The sequence below is a fragment of the Phoca vitulina genome, unplaced genomic scaffold (assembly GCF_004348235.1).
Source record: "Phoca vitulina isolate PV1807 unplaced genomic scaffold, GSC_HSeal_1.0 scaffold5, whole genome shotgun sequence".
In the NCBI taxonomy this organism is placed as follows: Eukaryota; Metazoa; Chordata; class Mammalia; order Carnivora; family Phocidae; genus Phoca; species Phoca vitulina.
In genome coordinates this window covers 31,389,010-31,409,246 of record NW_022589708.1, presented here as the reverse complement: position 1 = coordinate 31,409,246, position 20,237 = coordinate 31,389,010, and the positions used below count along the sequence as shown (strand labels likewise).

General features: G+C 42.7%; 1 protein-coding gene across 2 annotated transcripts in view; it reads left to right on the top strand.

The window, feature by feature from the left end:
- Positions 1-4,044: 4,044 nt before the first annotated feature.
- The window catches only part of LMO7 (LIM domain 7), a 197,782-nt gene continuing 181,589 nt past the window's right edge, over positions 4,045-20,237 (top strand). For both annotated transcript variants that reach the window (XM_032402836.1, XM_032402833.1), the window contains exons 1-2: positions 4,045-4,059; positions 4,796-4,866. In XM_032402836.1, coding sequence (XP_032258727.1) covers positions 4,807-4,866 — 60 coding nt within the window. In that variant the 5' untranslated portion in view covers positions 4,045-4,059; positions 4,796-4,806. The remainder of the gene's footprint in view (positions 4,060-4,795; positions 4,867-20,237) is intronic.

The window sequence follows — 20,237 nt, the reverse complement described above, 5'->3', positions numbered from 1 at the left end:
CAAATCCTGGAAGATGCCACTTAATGTTCTGGAAACCATCAAATGACTCTTAAAAGCAACTGACAGGTGCCTGGGTGGTACGGTTGGTTGAGCATCTAACTCTTGGTTTCCCCCTCCAAATAAATAAATCTTGAGAAATATAAAACGGCAACTGGGAGTCACTGAGGAGTAATGGGAGGTGGAATGTTCTGGTAGCATGATAAGATTTTAGAAAGGTCATAGGATTTCTGACATCTAGCTGAGAACAAATGATGGCCTGACCTAAGATAGTAGAAATGGGGATTGAGAAGAGGGGCCAATTGGAGAGATACTAAAGAAATAGATGGACAAGAGTGGGAATGGGGTAGACATGGGGGTGAAAGACAAGACCAAATTTTAGGCGTGGTACCATTTGCCAAGTCAGGGAAGGCAGGAGGAGGTTGAAGTTTGTGGGATGAGATAGCCAAAAAAGATATTTGGACATATCTTTGTGTCATACTTATTTTCCCATTTATAAAAGTAATGCATATGTCTTTTGCAAAAAACTTGTAAAAGAGAAGCACAATATCTCCATTTGGAAATAGCTGGCATTAAAATTTGGGTGATTTTTTCTAATTCGTTCTATGTGGCAAAATGCATTTTAAAAATGCAATCACATATTAGGGTGCTTTATACATTGCTTTTTATCTATTTCAATATACATTTTTAAACATCTCCTTGGGTTATAGAATTGCCTTTTACCTTTTTAATGACTGAGTGATAACCCACTCTATGGAAGAAACGTAATCTACTCCACTGTCCCTGTTGTTAGTTTAGACTGCTTGGGATTTTCATTTTTTTTTAAAGATTGTATTTATTTATTTGAGAGAGAGAGCATGACAGAGAGAGGGAGAAACAGGCTCCCCGCGGAGCAGGGAGCCCAATGCAGGGCTCCATCCCAGGACCCCAGGATCATGACCTGAGCCAAAGGCAGACACTTAACCGCCTGAGCCACCCAGGCACGCTGGGATTTTCATTTTTAACGAATGCTTCATGTTATCACAAGTTTAGTCCTCCAGAAGCTGAAATAAATGGAGTTTGAAGAGCAAGATATTTATTAGGGATTGACCCCTGTGAAATGAAGAAGGAAGAAGCAGGAAAGAGCAAGGGAGAAGTTGAACTGTGACCCAGGCCTCATATTTATGGAAAGGGCCCATCAAAGGTACTCTGTTTTGGGTGGAAATGACTGGACTTTTGTAGCGTACCGTCACTCAATCACCAGATGAGAGCAGTTCTGGGACGACCATGAGCTCAGAGGAGGCTGCACTCTGCAGCTGAGGCAGACTTCAAAAGGGCTGGTCAGCAGACAGCCTCCAGCTATCTCCAAAAGAAGGTTTGGCCAGTGACTCTGTGTCCACCACAGCTGCTCATTTTGTGCACAGATCTTTCTTCATATTCTTAGGATAAATGCCCAGAAGTGGAATTGCTGCAACAGAGTAGGAGTAGTTAAAATTTTTTTAAATGTTTGTCAAATTACCTTCAAGAAAGATTGTATCACTTTCTCCCACCAACAGTTCATCACCAATGTATAAACACATGACAACTGTACTGTTCTTAAATACTGGAAGGTACCTCAAATTCTTTGGGAAAATGAATAATATTCTTGATGTTTTATTGTTGTGAATTGAATTTTAAATTCCTGCAGTAGGTTACCTTTCTCTATAGAGCTGTAGAAATCTTTCCAGAAGGATAAAACACTCTAATGACTGATAGTAGAAGGCAAAGATTTGGATTTGGGACTTCTGAGATGTAAACTGCATCATTAAAGAGACAGAAATGGCTGGTGCCTGAACGGACTTGAAACAGAGTTCACAATACCCTATAGCTCTTTCCATGTGAGTATTTGAGCAAATAAATGAAATTACCATTTTTTTTTTTTTAAAGATTTTATTTATTTATTTGACAGAGAAAGACACAGCGAGAGCCGGAACATAAGCAGGGGGAGTGGGAGAGGGGGAAGCAGGCTTTCCATGGAGCAGGAAGCCCGATGCGGGACTCGATCCCAGGACTCTGGGATCATGACCTGAGCTGAAGGCAGACGCTTAACGACTGAGCCACCCAGGCACCCTGAAATTACCATTTATAAGGAAAAATTCATATTTGACACACTGTTGTTAGAGAGAGACTAATGGGAAATAACCATTGTTTATTAAGTGCCTACTCTCTGCCAAGCAATGCCCTTAGGCTTTTACATATATCATCCTATTTCTCACGACTTCCCTTTGAAGTAGTTGTTATCAGCACATTTTTCAGATGAGGAAATTGAAGGTCAGTGCGTCTGCTAACTTGGTAACCTTAGTCATTCAGATTCCAGTCTATGTGCTCTTTACCATCCTGGGCTGTTACCCCCAAAGCTTTAAGTCAAGTTACATAGCAGCGGCTTTAAACATAGAGCATATGTACATAGTAACTGTAGTAACAATAATTCTCATGAAGCTTGGGGAATGTCTGTCCCTCTCCTGAACTGGATACAGTACATGGGAGTCAGGGTCTAACAAGACAATGCTATTCTAAAAAAAAAAAAGCAGGAATTTAAGAAACAAAACAAACAATTAAAAGAAAAAAATAAGAGACAAATCAAGAAACAGACTCTTAGCTATAGAGAACTGATGGTTATGAGAGGGGTGGGGGGCGGGGAATGGGTGAAATAGGTGGTGGGGATTAAGGAGGGCACTTGTCCTGATGAGCACAGAGTGATGTATGGAAGTGTTGAATTCACTATATTGTACACCTGAAACTAATATAACACTGTATGCTAACTCTACTGAAATTAAAAACTTAAAATTAAAAAAAATATTTTAGTAATAAATAAATTAAGGGGCGCCTGGGTGGCTCAGTCGTTGGGCGTCTGCCTTCGGCTCAGGTCATGATCCCAGGGTCCTGGGATCGAGCCCCGCATCAAGGTCCCTGCTCCTCGGGAAGCCTGCTTCTCCCTCTCCTACTCCCCCTGCTTCTGTTCCCTCTCTGGCTGTCTTTCTCTCTGTCAAATAAATAAAACCTTTAAAAAAAAAATTAAAATAAAAAAGCCATGTGGCGGGGGTTGGTTGAAGGAGGAGGTTATTCTAGGCTAAAAAAAGACCTAACCAAATGCAATTGTGTGGTCATTGTTTGGATTCTGGTCTCAGTAAGACAGCTGTAAAAGACATTTTGGGATCAGTGGAGGAATTTGAGTCTGGATGGGGTATAAATTGCTACTAGGTAATTAATGTTAGCTTTAGTTAGGTGTGAAAATGGAAATACGATTATGTAGAAGAGATGTATATTGTAATATTTAGGGGTGAAATATAATAATATCTATCTTTAAGCAGGAAATGAAGGTGATGAAGTAAATAAGGCAGAATGCAAATGATTGTTTAATATAGGAGCTAGGTTTTAGCTATTCATTAGTCTCCTGCTCTATGCTTGTTTACTCCGTATGATGAAAAACGACGTCAATCAACTGGAAAAAAAATAGAAAATAAGGATTTGTTTCCTTTACGAGAGGAAGAGCCGATCTTTACCTTCCTCCAAAGGTGACGCCATCAACATGTGGCCTGAATAGGGCTTCAGGAGCATCACGCGAGGTCCCAGGGAGACTGGACCAAAGAACACGTTCCTTTCCGAAGATTTGATTTTTGTGTGAAAAGAACTCACATAAGCCAAACCAGGAGCCTCCGACCCTCCAGCCCTGCGCACCTACCCAGGACCGCTGGGGACACTGAATAACCTGTCACCTTACTGTCCGACGCTCTGGGTGAGGCCGAGAGACATACCAGGTTCCCCTCCGCTTCCCACCCTTTGCGGAGAGACGGGGATGGAGTGGCAGGTACCTTCCATCTCACCCACCTGGAAGCGGGGCGGAGCGGGGCCGGCCTAGACTGGGGGAAATGGGCGGCACACGCTCAGGCCACTTCCCTCACCTGCCACCAGGAGGGCTCGGGCGGCTGTAGGGGCGGAGAACTTGGAGTAGGGAAGGCCACGCACCTGGCGGCGGGGCCGCGCGCAGCAGGACAGCGGGACGGCTGGCTCAGCGGAGCGGCGCGCGCCGGGCTCAGGTCGCAGGTGAGGGCGGCGGGCCGGGCGGCTGCGCACCACGGCGGGCCGCGCTCCTCCAAGGGGGAAGTTTCTTGGCCCGGAAAGGTGCAATTGTGTGTAGCTATTCCTGGTATGTCAGGCGGGTCCGGCGGCCGCAAGCCGCCGGGGCGCCTCTTACCCGGGTCCCGGGGAGAGGGAAGGCGGCCAGGCGGGCAGAGACGGGAAGGATGCGGGCGCCGGGAGCGCAGTCCCACCGGGCGGAGCCGCGGTCTAGGCGGGCAGCGCGGGAGCGTGGCCTTGGCCACGGTCTCTTGGCGGTCGGTGGCATCTCCTGGCCCAGACAGTCTGACCACAAAGGCGGCTGCGGCCGGGAGCCCCCGGGAGCCGCAGGGGGGCGGACGGAAGCGGCGACTCTGCAGCTCGGGGTGGGCTGGGGCGGGGCCATTCCGGGGAGGGCGGCGGCTGCAGCGCTGCGACTTTTGAAGTCCAAACAGTTGCCGGGCTGGTGCGGCGCACCGCTTCTAGTCCCCGCGCCCTGCCAGGCTGCCCGGGGCCCCGGGGTCGTTTTCGGGAGTCGAGAGGAAGCCACGTCTTCAAGTTCTTGCGGCTTCGAAACTTCTCCAAACTGCAGAGCGCAACAAAAGGAAAGAGAGCCCGGGCGCCTCGCAGCTTGAGCAGAGGCCGGGCGGCAGGGCCAGACGCGCGCGGGACACCCCGCCCCTCCGCGCACTCATCGCGGCTTTCTCTCTCCCTCCTACCCTAGTCCTGGAAGGGATGGAGGAGGCCGGGGCCGACTGCGCCTTAGCTTTCGCCGAGGCCCAGAGATGGGTGGAGGTGAGTGCCTTTACTTTTTTCCGCACGAGTTCGTGGTCTCGAGGCCGCTCCCGCCGCCCTGCGCTTCAGCACCCTCCCCGGACCTGCGCCGGCGCGTGGCAGCCGGTTGGTTTGCAGTTTGGGGGACTTGGCAAGTCCTGCTTCTCGTGTTTTTCAACGTCCCTCTAAGCCTAGTGCTGCCCTCCCTACGACGGGCTCGCTGGCTTCCCCAGAGCTCTTCTGCCAGGGCAGAGTCCGGCCCTCGCGCACTTGGGTTTGGGGACCACAAGTCCTTGTGCGCCGGACCACGTCAGCACCGGGGCAGAGGCGGCCCAGGGCCCTCGGGAGCGGTTCTTTGGGGGTGGTGACAGTGGGAATGCCCGACTCTTACCTGCGCGGGCAGTGTGTTGTGTGCGCTGTGTGGGAAGGCAGGTGGAGGAGGTTAGACACTTGCGCACCTGGAGAGATGTTTTCTCCCGCGCAGCGTCTGGAGCCCGGGGGTGGGGGTGGGTGTGGGGTGGGGGTAAGGATTTTTACTTATTCAGGGTTGGCATTGATAAGACTAAGATCTCCTGGGGTCACTCACTGAAGTGTTGTTACTTTCCCAGCTGTGCCTTAGAGAGGCGATCTTCCATTCCATCGAAATGGAGATGGTCTCTAGGAGGTTTCTTCCTCAACGCCTTAAGGTTACATTTATCTGTAAAAATTAATACCAGGACTTCTATCCGTTATTCTGGATGAAAAAGATGACTTTTTAAATGATGCTAGGGAAGTCTTCAGAGCAGATGTGAATCAGGAACAACGGCTTGTTAGAAAATTGTTGCCTCCACCAGCCTTGCAGTTACTTAGAAGTTATTGATGCCACGTGCTGGCTTGTTCAATGTACTTAAAAATGCAAATTAGGTTTAGAGGTTATTCCAGCGCAAAAACAACATATTTAAGAATCTCAAAGCACACAGTGTTTAAACATAATTCATTTGTCCTTAAAGAAACAAAGGTATATATGTGGGAAAAAGGAGAAAACTTTCAGTGTTACATTTCTAACAGTAAATAAAGGAATGTGAAATGTGAGTAGCATTACCCACTAGACAGTAGAGGGGGGTCAAGAAATTCGCTATTGGTGTCCTTTTTGGACTGAACTTTGAACTAGTCTGAAGGTGATTTAGAAAGGTATGGAGGGAGGGGGAAAGATGTGAGGGGAGGGCATGGGGACATTGAGAGGAGAATAAACACGGTATTTTGAATTGAAATGAGAGTGGAAAAATTCTAGCAATGCAGTTAAGAGAAATGACTTCCCTCATTCATAAACTTTGAAAAGCCAAGGCGTCCAAAGGTAATTTTCCATTTGTAGTATTTGTTCTGCATAATTTTAGAAAAGAGATTAAACTTGTCTTTTGGTTTTTGAGTGTTGGGGGGATAGAAGGAGAGAGAAGGAAAGAAATGTGAGGACATTTTTAGGTCACACATGGCTCCTATGTGGAGTTTGTATCTGCATGCTGTGTATTTGCTTCAGGAAATCTATAAATATGGAAGATTTCACACTTTTCTTTTTTAGTATACAGATTTTTGAAATCTAAAAATTCCTTGTTGTAGCTTGCTCGTGATTGTGTAGACTTTCTGTGAGAAATTTGTATCTAATAAACGCAAGGGAAGTGTGTTGCAATAAACGATATCCTAGTGCACGGTACACGTGCTCATCTTCCCACTCATCCATCCCATCTAAACGTGTTTTGTTCATCTTTAGCAGAGAGACAAATTTTCTAAAGGCCTTGCCATATCATTATAATATAGTTAATGAGATTAAAATTCAAATAATTTTTTCCCTGGTGCCACTGGGAGCAAGGCAGTATGTTCATTGAAGATATGTGAATAATTTACATATTCATGTACACTTTCCACATGCTCTGGACATTCAAAGTGACAGCAGTGTGCTCACTGTTAGGTTTATTTTATTTCTCCAATTAATGTCCAGATTTGTCTCCTTTGCTTTGCCTTTACAACTAAAGCACATATTTAATTAATTAATTAATTAATTAAAAGATTTTATTTATTTGACAGAGAGAGAGAGACACAGCGAGAGAGGGAACACAAGCAGGGGGAGAAGGAGAGGGAGAAGCAGGCTTCCCGCTGAGCAGGGAGCCCGATGTGGGGCTCGATCCCAGGACCCTGGGATCATGACCTGAGCCGAAGGCAGACGCCCAACGACTGAGCCACCCAGGCGCCCCTAAAGCACATATTTTAAAATCCTGTTCTTGCCAAAAGAAGCAGAATGGATGACTCCCTTGTTGCCACAATTGCCTCTTAACTCTGAGAACCCCTAATTTAAAGATAAAATATTGATTCCGAAGTGTATTTTATAACATATTTTGGAAAGTGGGGAAGATTATGGTGTAAGTCTTTCTTCTGCTTGCTAATATTCTTGCTTCATTTTCCCTATCATACTTTTCTCTACGTATATTGAGGCATAAGGCATGAGTCATATATATAAACATATATATATTACATAATCTACTTTGCTGTTTTTATTCTTAGCTGCAGCTTTGACTATCCTGAGGTCAAGAAACTCCAATAACCTTGTAAAAAATTTTTTTTATGATTTTATTTTTTTTTATTTGACAGAGAGAGAGACAGCGAGAGAGGGAACGCAAGCAGGGGGAGTGGGAGAGGGAGAAGCAAGCTTCCTGCAGAGCAGGGAGCCTGATGCGGGCCTCGATCCCAGGACCCTTGGATCATGACCCGAGCCAAAGGCAGGCGCTTAATAACTGAGCCACTTAGGCGCCCCAACCTTGTAAAATTTTGAATGATGGCCAGTGTCCATGTTAGTATGTTCTTGTCATTTCCATTCTCTATGATTTTAAATAGCTAATGTATTATTCCCACAACCAAAGTTAAAGTTTTATTTATTTTATTTTGGGATGAGAAGGAGAAAGGGCCAGGCAAGGGCTAGTGGTTGTTGTTCTACCAGTTAAAATTGTATGACTATTTTAAATTGTGCTTAAATGGTTAGGAATGTATGTATAATTCAGGTTAGTTTAATATTTCAATTTAAAGCAAATGTAGGAATGTCACCCTTTAATGTAATTCAACAGAATGATACTGGATTATTATCTGCTTGGAAATGCTGTTTGGAATATTAATAATGTAGCAGAGCTGGTTTATGATTAAACACTGTTTTAAAACCAAATAATGTAATAGTTTAAAGGGAGAGGCGGAGAGGAAGCCTGATTCCAGCAAGGTCGTCGAGTGGGTGATGAAGTAGAAATTGCCGGCCGGACCCTCTAATTTTAGACTTTTTCTGTAGCACCTTCTAATTTTCTACACCTAACAGTTGCCTCTGTCTCTCTGTTTTGGGGCACTAAAAAGCCTTTGTAGTGAACAGACAAAATACCAAGGAGATGGAAAACTGGATCTATCACTCATTGCATTGGCTGGTCACCAGTTTCCAATCTGGGTTCATGTTGCTGTCTGGATTGAAGTTTAAATACAGTAGTAAATACAGGATGGTTGGAGCAGAAGAGGCTAACTTCATTCCCCACCCCCTTGCTCACCTGTGCTTCCTGTTATCTCTGAGTTTGATTCTTTCCGTATCACTGTCAGCCTGTGGAAGGACCTAAGGGTGCCAAGATGAGCTCATTGCCAAACCTGGCACTGGAATATGACTCCTTACTCAGTTACTTCCACTTAGTCTGTTTCTGCACCTACCCCCAAATCTTTCTAAGTGGTTTTTCTCTTTCTCTGTAAACTGCACCCTTTCTGCTAGTGGTTTCCAACCTGTGGTCTGGTTTGAAAGGGTTTGCCTGGGAAACATGAGTCCTCAGTGCACACAAGCATTATCTGTGGACTAAATGAAGGTTGCATGGACTTGTACTATTGCTTTTCAAATGTATGTAGAATGATGTGAACATTGAATTCATAAAAGCATTTTTGGGGGCGCCTGAGTGGCTCAGTCATTAAGCGTCTGCCTTCAGCTCAGGTCATGGTCCCAGGGTCCTGGGATCGAGCCCCACATCAGGCTCCCTGCTCCGCGGGGAGCCTGCTTCTCCCTCTCCCACTCCCCCTGCTTGTGTTCCCTCTCTTGCTGTGTCTCTCTCTGTCAAATAAATAAAATCTTTAAAAAAACAAAGCATTTTTGGTAATTACGTGTAATTTCAATGAACGGATATTAAACCTGGAAATACTATGATGGTAAAAATTTATTAAAAAATTTAAATGTTAGGAAGCAATTCTTATAGTAGCTGTTGTAGCTAAAATTATTTTTTCAAAATAAAAACCTGATTTTGTTAGTTCCTTCTTTTCTGAGAGTCATGAAAAGATTTTAAAGTCCACGGTCTTTATTTACATTGCACTGTGAAGCATACCATAGGGTTGACAGCTTTTTACAATCTCATCTCTGCCTATGTATCTATTTTTATTTTTTTCTCTTCTCTGTAACTATTTGCCTAGCTGCCAGATAGCACAGAGATTAAGAGCACTGTTTTGCATGTTACATACCCAGTACTTCTTTGTCTTAAAATGGGAAGTTTGTACCTTTTGACTACTTCATCCAATTCATGATGACTATAGTTAATGCTGCTGTATGGTATATTTGAACACTGCTAAGAGAGCAGATCCTAAAATTTCTCATCGCAAGGAAAAGAAATGTTTTTTGTAACTCCACGGGGAGATGGATGTTAACTTTTTGTGGTAAGCATTTGCAGTGTATGTATGTCGCATCACTATGTGGTACACTTTAAACTATTCTACTGACCGGTGTGTCAATTATATCTCAATGAAATTGGGAAAAAAAAAAAAAAGAAGAAGAAGAAAACCCTCACAGGTTTGGGAACAAACCCTGGTTCAAGTCCTGGCTCTGCTCCTTAAATGCCGTAGGGGCTCCGTTTCTTCCTTGAACATCACAGGCTGGTGGTGCCTGTTCAGTGACCTGTGGACTGAAGAGCAATTAGTGCTCCCTCCTCCTTGCTTGTGTTTTCCCACTGCCCGGAAGCTGTTCTCTGACCTCCAGGCTACTGTGCATGGAATTCGGGTTGTTCCTTGTTTAAAAAGGAAGGAGGAAGGGCGCCTGGGTGGCTCAGTCGTTAAGCGTCTAGAGCCTTTGGCTCAGGTCCTGATCCCAGGGTCCTGGGATCGAGCCCCACATCGGGCTCCCTGCTCAGTGGGAAGCCTACTTCTCCCTCTCCCACTCCCCCTGCTTGTGTTCCCTCTCTCCCTGTCTCTCTGTGTCAAATAAACAAAATCTTAAAAAAAAAAAGGAGGAGGTAAAAGGAGCCAGTCATTCTCTTCCCCGTTTACCTAACACCCGTTACTTCTCTTCAGTCCTCCCTGCTTGGACTAAAATCAGCCTTTCCTTGGGGCCTTTTCTGAGCCAGCACACCTCCACTCCACCCATTGCTTCCTCTCCTCTCTTGCTTGTCTAGATCTCTCTTTTTGCACTCTACGGTATAATTCTATCCATTTTTCCATATTAGACTCTGAGCTAACTGAGGGCAGGAACGGTATCTTTATTTCAGGGATTTGGCATGGTGCCTGGTAAATGCTTATTGAATAAGAGTATAATCTGAAGGCTACAGACTTAACAAAATTTAACAATAGGGTTTTAAAGACCACAATTTATTTGTCCCCCTGGCGGAAACTCGCTTCAGTGCCTAAAGCTGAGTTCATTGCCTGGGGGTTGGTTGGTCCCGACCAGCTACAAGATAAGCCTTCATCTGGGGGCCGGCGTATACTTGCCTATTTACCTAGCATTTTCACTTCCGCTCCAGCCCTGCTGCGGAGTCCTGTCACTCTCTTCCTGCATTCTGATTAACGCTTGCCCTCATGGGGACTTGGATTCAGTCAGTCTGTTATCCAGAAAATGCCTATTATGTGCTTACTCTGTCCCAGCCACTTGCCAGGCCTATTGATTCAAATGCCACATTCTTAGCGTCTCTGCTGGACCTCCAGCCAGAGGCATGCCCCACAAGGAGCAGACACACAAACACACGCAGGGGCTGTTCGATAATTGCCGTAGCGCACATTTGCCCAGTGTGGAGTGACAGCATTTAGCAGGCAGCCCGAGTCTGCTGGGGGAGCCGAGCGAGCTCGCAAAGAGGCAGCATTCACATCAGGCTGTGGTGGGGCTAACACATTTGCCCACTTTGTGGCTTTGTAACTCGTAAGACCTTGAAGTTGTATGCAGCACAACTCTTAGGAGTTGCTGAGTAGATTATTTTTACTCAGGTCATGTTTACATGCAGAGAAATGCACAGATTTTAAGTGTACAGTTGTAGGAATTCTGTCAAATGTTTATACCCATGTAGCCAGCAATTTAATCAACATGTAGAACATTTTTATCACTCAGCAAAGTTCCCTTCCAGAAGGGCACATGAGACTCTACCTCTTGTAGGCAGTGTAGTTTTGAACAGCCAAGAAGTATCTCGATTGTCAATTCGTTCCTTTTTTCTTTATGTAGCATTTTACTATTACTTGAACACAATGTCTTTGCTTGGAACATAGGACAGGAAGGCTGGCAAGAGATGATTGTGCTCACAAAGTCCTCTTGAGAAGGAACTGATTCACACAAATAGGAACCAGGGCGGGAATGCCGTTAGAATAGCCTGACTCCAAGAGGTATGAGCACACATGTCAAGGTATTTCCTGGGCAGCTGGGAGGATTTCAGTACAGTGCTATTTTGTATCTTTCCAGTGTACTCATGTGCTGAAAGTTAGAAATGGGCCTCTTCTTAAAATGGGGGAAAGTAGAAAGAACTTGTATCTTTAATAAAATGGAGTGTTCTTGAACCAGTTTGAGGAGTAGACTCACTGAGTCGAAGGGATTGAATGATTTTTTTGGTTCTTGATCTATTATCAAGTTACTTTCTGAAAGGTTTGTGCTGGTTTGCAACCATTAGCAGAGGTTGAGGGCCCCAGCTTCTCCATCTTCTGGCCAGAATTGGAAATTACCATTTGTGTTTTTCCTCTAAATAAACAGATGAAAGATGCATGTTGTTCTCCCTCTTCTCAGATCCCTAGTGATGTTAAACATTTATCTAACAGACGACTCATTGGGCTTCTTCCCACTGAGAAAGGATGAAGCTGAAACAAGGAGGTTCTGTCTCCTCTCTATGAGCTTACGAAAGGCTCAGAGGGCCCCTGGCCTGGTAAAGCACATCGCCAAGGTCATGGGCATGGTAGAACCATTAAGGAAGTGTCTCCTGAGTTGTCTTATTTTTCTTTCGGGTTATTTGGAGATAGACCCTCTGAATTCTCAACAAAATTATGAGATGAGGAATGGAACAATTGGCCATTTTGAGGATGTTCCTTCAGCCATTTATAAAGCACAGAAATCCTTAAAGCTTCTCTTAGCTTTAGGAATAGCATCCTGAGTGTGTGGCAGGGCATATGTTGCTTCATTCAGTTCGTTTGGTTCTTGTCCTTCTATGCAGTGCTTTAGCATGCTTGCTGTCTGGATGCCAAGAGCACTTTGGCTAGAAAGGGACTCCTGTTGAGACTTTCTCCTTTTACTTCCTCCTTCCTTTTTAAACTGCTTGTCAACATAACAGCATTTGAGTCAAAGAAAAGTACTAGTTTTGAGAATGTTAGTTAAGAAAAACAAAGCAGCAAGGGCGCCTGGGTGGCTCAGTCAGTTAAGGGTCTGCCTTTGGTTCAGATCATGATTTCAGGGTCCTGGGATCTAGTCCTGCATTGGGCTCCCTGCTCAGTGAGGAGTCTGCTTCTCCCTCTGCCTCCCCGCCCCCCCCGCCTTTTCTCTCTTCCTCTCTCAGATAAATAAAGAAAAAACAAGAAAAAACACCATTAATAAATTTGTCCAACCCTTTTAGTTTAGGGAAAATAGATGTTGTAGGAAAACCCTTTCATCTGTTAGCATCTGCAGACTGAATTTTTTCCATTATTCTGTATCCTAGAGTTCCTGGCAGAAAGTTCTCAAAAGCTTGTTGAAGGAATGAATGTTTTGTGTGCTGTCAAGAGATTGACTTCTTTAATTAATGCTTGCACATCTCCTTAAGCCTGTTAGCTGTCAAAAGTGTATTAGAGCCCGAGGAAATGATAAAATATGTGTACCTGTGCGTACTCTTCAGTTTCTGAAGGTAATTATTGGGTGTGTTTTTTAAAAAACACTTTTGATGTACTCGGAGCTCTTAATAAGGTTAAGAGTTTTCATCTGTGCACAACTTTGGGAACAGAGGTTTAACATGCTCAGCTGCCACTTTGCTCTAAGTAGATAGGCATTAGCACATTCTACAGGTGACTCACAACACAGTCCCATAAACAGCCTTTCCAAAAATTGCAAAATCCTCCCTGATAGGGTGCTTGAAGACTGGTTCTCATTTCTGTGTATACAATGGTCAGTTTGGTGCTTGGGTGCTTGAGTGCATTGAGATGCTGGTGCACAGCACTAGACATTATGTCTGTCTTTAAGTACAGTGGGGATTGTCATAGAGAGATTAGAAAAATTCTATGTGGGTTCAAAGGGCAACACTAGTAATAACTGATCAGGCACAGTGAGACTTTGGCATCAAGTGTTTTGTTTATTTTTTTTATTTTTTATTATGTTCAGTTAGCCACTGTGTAGTACATCATTAGTTTTTGATGTAGTGTTCAAAGACTCATTAGTTGCGTATAACACCCAGTGCTCATCACAACACGTGCCCTCCTCAATACCTATCACCCAGGTACCCCCTCCCCTCTGAAACCCTCAGTTTGTTTCCCGGAGTCCATAGTCTCTCATGGTTCGTCTCCCTCTCTGATTTCTCCCCCTTCAGTTTTCCCTTCCTTCCCCTGTGGTCCTCTGTGCTATTCCTTATGGTCCACATATGAGTGAAACCATATGATAATTGTCTTTCTCTGCTGGCATCGAGTATTTTGAAGGTGTTGCTATAAACTAAGTTCTGTCCTATGCCAGAATAGGCTGACATGAAGAGTGAGTTACCTGCTATGAAGGTTCTACAAGAGAAGGCGAGTAACCGACAAAGCAGCTAGTGCTTTTTTCTACAAGGGCAAGCTAGGTGGACGAGTGTATTATCCCTGCACACCCTTGTAATGAAGGACTGTTACTACCCAAGGGTGTTTTCCCTGAGGGAAAAAAGGGGTGAGAGGTCAAATAATTTGCTCAGGGAAACACTTAAAACTAGTGAGTAGTGGTTGGGATTTGAACCCAGGTAATTTGATTCCACAGCCTGCCCTCTTAATCACTACACTCTACTGTCTCAGAGTGACACTGGTCAGTAAATCGTGGTAAAGGATTTGTAAATCAGGAGAGAATGGGCTCTCAGTCCTCATTCCATCTAAAGCTGTAAGATTAGCTATTTTCTGTTAATGACAAGTCCTGCATACTAGAACAGCTTCTATCTTGTTCGTGCCTGGAAAGCACATGATGATCGAAAATATTCTATAAATTATAGAATTGCTGATAGACATTCTTGATCGATTGCAGACTTTAGATTTATATGTTCTGGTATATCTAAGTGAATACATTAATGATCAGTAAACCATTTAAAGTGTTATAAAAGGGAAGCATTTTTATATGATGACATTGAGGTATACTGTGAGCTAGAAGAGGAGATAAATTATATCTCATTAGTTTCTTCTATAAGACTATTTACAGAAGTATCAATTTCTTACTGACCGACATTTCAGTAGTCCAGGACATACCAGAAATTGTACAGACTGTTATTGTGCAGTGCTTCAAAATACATGCCATGTTTTCAGTGAGGATACATTCTAGTTAGTGTTTCATATGTGTAAGTTCTGCTGAAGTGAAGACCAGGATCAAAGATTTCCTCTTCTTAACTAGGTTGAAATTTGATCTAGATGTCTGAGCTGGGAAGGAAGTGTCTTCTTTTTGTTATACCACCATTTCATAACATTCAAGGAAGGGGACTCATTGCCAACCTTATTATAAACTTGGATTCTGGAATTCTTTCTCATTAGGGTTTAAAGTCTTTCATTCTGCCTGAGGAAGGAGAAAATAAGCAAATGTTTTGCCTTTACTTCTTGAGTGGTATGTAATCAATTTGGAACTTAGCATATTGTCCAAAGAAAATATTGTCAGTCTATCAGAAGCATCAGACACAGTCACACCTTCCTTCTTGAAACATTTCCTTCAACCATCTTTTGGATTTTTCTCCCATTTTACTTGATGTTTCTGATTTTCCTTTGCTGAATCCTCCTCATTATTTGATCAGTAAGTATTAGAGTATCCCTGGGTTCATCTTCCCATATCTTCCTTTATTTGTCTATAATCTCTCCCTATAAATATTATCAAATCCATAGCTTTATATGCCTTCTATATGCTGATGACTTCTATATTTATATTCCTGGCCCTGATGATGTTTTTAACCTCCCTTTCCCTCCCTCCCACCTTCTCTCCCCCTGCACCCCGTGTGTGTGTGTGCCTGTGTGTGTGTGTGTGTACATACAAACATACATAGATACACACATACACTCAAGATTTCCAATTGTAGGTCAAATAGGCACATCCCACTTTGTTCAAAACAAAACTCCGAGTTCCCCCCCCCCATCACCTACCTACTCACCCCCCACAGTGTTTCCCATCTTAGTAAATGGCACCACTGTTAACCCACTTGCTCAGGTCTCCACCTTTGAAGTCATTATTGACTCTTGTTTTTATCACACTCCACATCTAGTATGTCAAGAAATTCAGTTGGCTGTATCTTCAAATATATCCAGAATCTGACTACTACTTGCCATCTCCACTATCCTTTCTGCTTCTAGTGTAACAGTCAGATTCCCCTTTAAAAATGTAAACGAGGGGCGCCTGGGTGGCTCAGATGGTTAAGCGTCTGCCTTCGGCTCAGGTCAGGATCCCAGGGTCCTGGGATTGAGCCCCGCATCGGGCTCCCTGCTTGGCGGGGAGCCTGCTTCTCCCTCTCCTTCTACTGTTCCTCCTGCTTGTGCTTTCTCACTCTCTCTGTCAAATAAATAAATAAAATCTTTTTTAAAAAGCGTAAACCAGAAAGAAGACAAATGAATGGCCAACAGACTCATGAAAAGATGCTCAGCATCACTAGTCATCAGGGAGATGCAAATCAAAACCACAATGAGATGTCATCTTATACCAGTCAAAATGGCTAGAATCAAAAAGATAAGAAATAACATGTGTTGCTGAGGATGTGGAGAAAAAGCCCTCCTGAACTGTTGCTGGGAATGCACTATTGCTGGGCACTGTGGAAAACGGTATGGAGGTTCCTCAAAAAATTAAAAATAGAATTACCATATGATCCTGTAATTCCACTACTACGTATTTACCCAAAGAAAAACACTAATTTGAAAAGACATATGCAACCCTATGTTTATTGTAGCATTATTTACAATAGCCAAATTATGGAAGCAACCAAAGTGTCCATCAGTAGATGAATGGATAAAGATGTGGTATATATACAATGGAGTATTATACAGCCACAAAAAGAATGAAATCTTGTTATTTGCAACAACATGGATATACCTAGAAGGTATAATGCTAAATGAAATAAATCAGAGAAAGACAAATACTATATAATTTCACCATGGAATTTAATAAACAAAACGAACAAGCAAAAAAAGGGGCCAAAAACAAAAAAACTCAGTATCTTAAATACAGAGAACAAACTGGCAATTGCCAGAGGGGAGATGGGTAGCGGATGGGTAAAACAGGTGAAGGGAATCCAGAGTACGCTTACTGTGATGAGCACTGAGTAATGCATAGAGTTGTTGAAACATCATATTGTACCCCTGGAGCTAATATAACACTGTATGTTAATTATAGTTCAATTAAAAAAAATGTAAACCAGAGATTGTAATTTGAACTCTGCCCTCTCCTCCCCCCACAATGGCTATCCATTACATTTTTAATAAAATCTGAATTTTTAAACCACGGGCCATAGAGTCATGCATGATCTGTTTCCCACTTGCTATCTCATCTGCTCTCACTCTTTCTCTTAAGATTCTCTCATCATACTGGCTTCCTGTTCTTCCTTGGATGTGCAAAGATTTGTATTTTAGGGACTTGGTGTTGCCATTCTTTCTGCATGAATATGTTTCACTTATTCAGGTCTCAGTTCAAATGATACCCCTCTTCCCTCCACCCTTTCTCCCTCCTTGTAAAATAACATTTCTTGTCACTCCATACTCTTATATATCATAGCATTTAACACTTTTATAGGTTATAGGTTTTGGTTTGGCTATTACTTTCACCAGAATAGATAAGTGTCTTATGTGCAAGCGCTTACTTTGTTTTCAAGCCTTAAATAGTGCCAGGTATTTAGTAGACACTCAATAAATATTTGTTGGATCAATGAATGGATGAATGAACAAATGTCTTTTAATTCTTTATACCTGATACCTTGTTAACCCTGTGATTTGACTGTCCCTCTGGCTGTGTTTCCCTGAACAAGACAAGCTGGTTTTGTTATATCAGGTTTTTTGCTTGTTTGCTTTTCTTCAACTTCAGTTCTGTATTGAGCAAGTTCAAAGCAAGCTTTTGGAAAAACAAGTTTAAAGCGTGAGAAATTGACTTTGTTCAACCAATTGTAAAGATGCCTGGAGGTAAGCAAGTATCATAAGATAATAAACATCTCAGAACATTTGAAGATGAGCTGCCTTAGCTGAATATCCTGCACTGGGGACAGTATTTCGTCATGCAACTTTGGGGTATTAGTCATGAAAAAGATCTTGCCACTCACTGATTAGTGTCCTCCAGCTTGAGTAGGGACCCTGGTACGAATTGGAGACAAAGAAGCAGAATACAACTTTACCCTGTTTGGAAATAAATGAAAATAATTAAAAAAAAATTGAGAACAGGAACATTTCTTTCTCTGCCGCACTCAAACATCAGAGGCCTACCTCATGCTTGCAAAGTGCTATATATATATATATATATATATATATATATATATATATATATATATATATGTATTGAAATTATTCTGAAATGGCACATAAAACTGAAGAATAGAAGCTTTCCAAAGAGCTCCCCTCTTTGGAGCCCTTTTTTGGGGGGGAAAAGGGAAGCTGAAACTCATTGTCTGTTTTGATGCAAACTGACTTTGTCTAAATGTACGTTTAAAAAATTACTCCTCCAAGATGATGTCATATGAATTAATTGATACTATTCTTTTTATAAATACAATTTTTTTAACAGATGAGAAAAGAGTGGTTCAGAGAAGTTACGTTTCTTTCCCAAGACCACACAGCCGATACTGATAGAACCAGTATTTGAAGTTAGATTTTTCTAATGGAAGAACTTAATCTCAGTCACTTCCTTCACCTTCTCTGTTTCTCTGCTGTTACGGGTGTGCCTGTGGTTTGGGCACATACACACCCTTTTGTGCCATTAGCTATTGCGTGTGTCTGCCTCTGTCTCTCTGTTGGACTCTTGCTCTCTCTCTCTTTAATTTTAAGATTGGAGTTAAGTTAAAAAGCATAGGAAAGTTTTCAGATTTAATATAAAATGTGTAAATTCACACTAAGATGTGCACAATTTCCTGCTATTGGAATGCAATGGGTTTAAAGGCAGGGTATAGAGAGGAGGGGATGGTGAGGGCACTTGCCGTGGTGGTTCTTTCTGGGACTTGTCCTGACAAGGAGGAGACAGTCACAAGACAGTGCGGGAATAAATGTGACCATGTTAGATGGCAAATCTGCAGGGACTTTGGGGATTGGAAAAGCATTTGGAAGCTAATAGACAAGGTCCTTCTTGAGCTTGACCAAAAAGATGGTGGTGGAAATTAATGCGGAGGGCAGTTGAGTTAGGTGATGGTGCTGGCGCAAGCATGGGTCCACTGGATTGTCTTAGGATAAGGCAATGAAGCTAGTAGTCGACTTGTTGTGGAATGTGCTTATTTGAAGGTAGTGAGAGTTACAAGACTAAATTGTGGATACAGAATTAGAATTTTTCCTTGAAATGACATATCAAGTGATGTTGGAACTCCAGGGATAGAATGGGTCAGTGGAGGGGAAAGACCACATCACATTGAGGATCATGGACTGAGCCTTGGGATAGGTCTTCTATTAAGAAGACAGGAAGAGGAAAGGGAGATCAGGTTCAGAAAGCTAGGCAGAGAACCAGGGATGTGTTAGAAGTCTTAAGGAAGCATTGGTTTCATGAAAGATAGAAAGGAAGGAGTATCAACAGTGTTCAGGATTAGAAGAAGTGGTCATGGGAAAAGAAGGTGGGAACAAGGCCATTGAATCTGTCAGGACAGTAATTTCTCACTTGTTGAAAGTATAGCTGGAAAGTGTTAGTGTGGGAGCCAAATTAAGCTTCAGAAAATCCTGAAAGTCTTAGCATAGTCTTAGCTTAGGGGCAAGAGGGCCATGAGAGAAGAGGTAGGAAGAGCTACCAAGAAACCAGTATTCTGTCAAAAAAGTTATTTATTTGTGTTAGCAAAACGATCTCCTAACTCCAGTTTATATTATTGGATATATTAGAGGTACAAACCCTTCATATTTAGGGGCAGTGCTCTAGGACAACGGGTCTGCTATGTAAAGTACTCTTAGTGTATTAAACATCATCTAAGAGTTTAATCTTCTGAATTTAATTTCCTTTAATCTTCTGAATTTAATTTCCTCTCTCCTAAACTGGGAAAATGCCTCTCCTGCCCCCAGGGTTTTTAGCTGACAATAATTTGGTGAAGATATTTTGTTTTTAACATTCAGAAAAAAGTATCTTAATAGTTTTGATTTAGTGAAGTCATGTTAATATGAAAACAGACAGTAATCAGAAAGGAAATAAAACACTTCTAACTCTTAAATAGAGATACAAAATAGTTACCATGAAAATGTACAGTTTCAGATGGCCGTGTCTTTATTTCTTTTCTGTGTTCTAGCACGGTGTAGTGGCGAGAGCGGGGCGGTTTGGGCTAATACTGGATAGGCATAGCCAGCACAGGACAGATGCTGGGGAAAATGTGTCACCGTGGACAAAACCTAAAGCTTCTCTAAGCCTAAGTTCCCACAACTATAAAATGAGGATTGTAAGGTGGTGATAGGTTTAGAAAAAAAGAAGGTGGAATATATGTAGGTTTATTTTAACCTTTGATTTGTGAACATGGGTATTTATTGAGTCCTTTTTATATTGTTCTTAAGCTGTGATGAAAACCCCTTATGAGACCTTGAGGTTGGAATGAACAAATACCTTAAGAGTAACGACTTCTGTTTCTTTATGGTACTTCTGTCATTGTCTTCTCTCTAGGGATCCCCATGTGCATTTTAGCACTTCTTTGCTATTGATTCTGTCAGTGGATTTATATAAATCTCAGGCTAGTCAACTTGCCTGAGACTTTTCAAGTTGAAGAATCCCATATGTATTGCATTGTTGAAAACAGAGCCATATGTTCTTGTAGTCCCTGCTCCTTTCCACTTAGCTTCTCTCTATTTGAAGTTCCAGATTAGAGAGC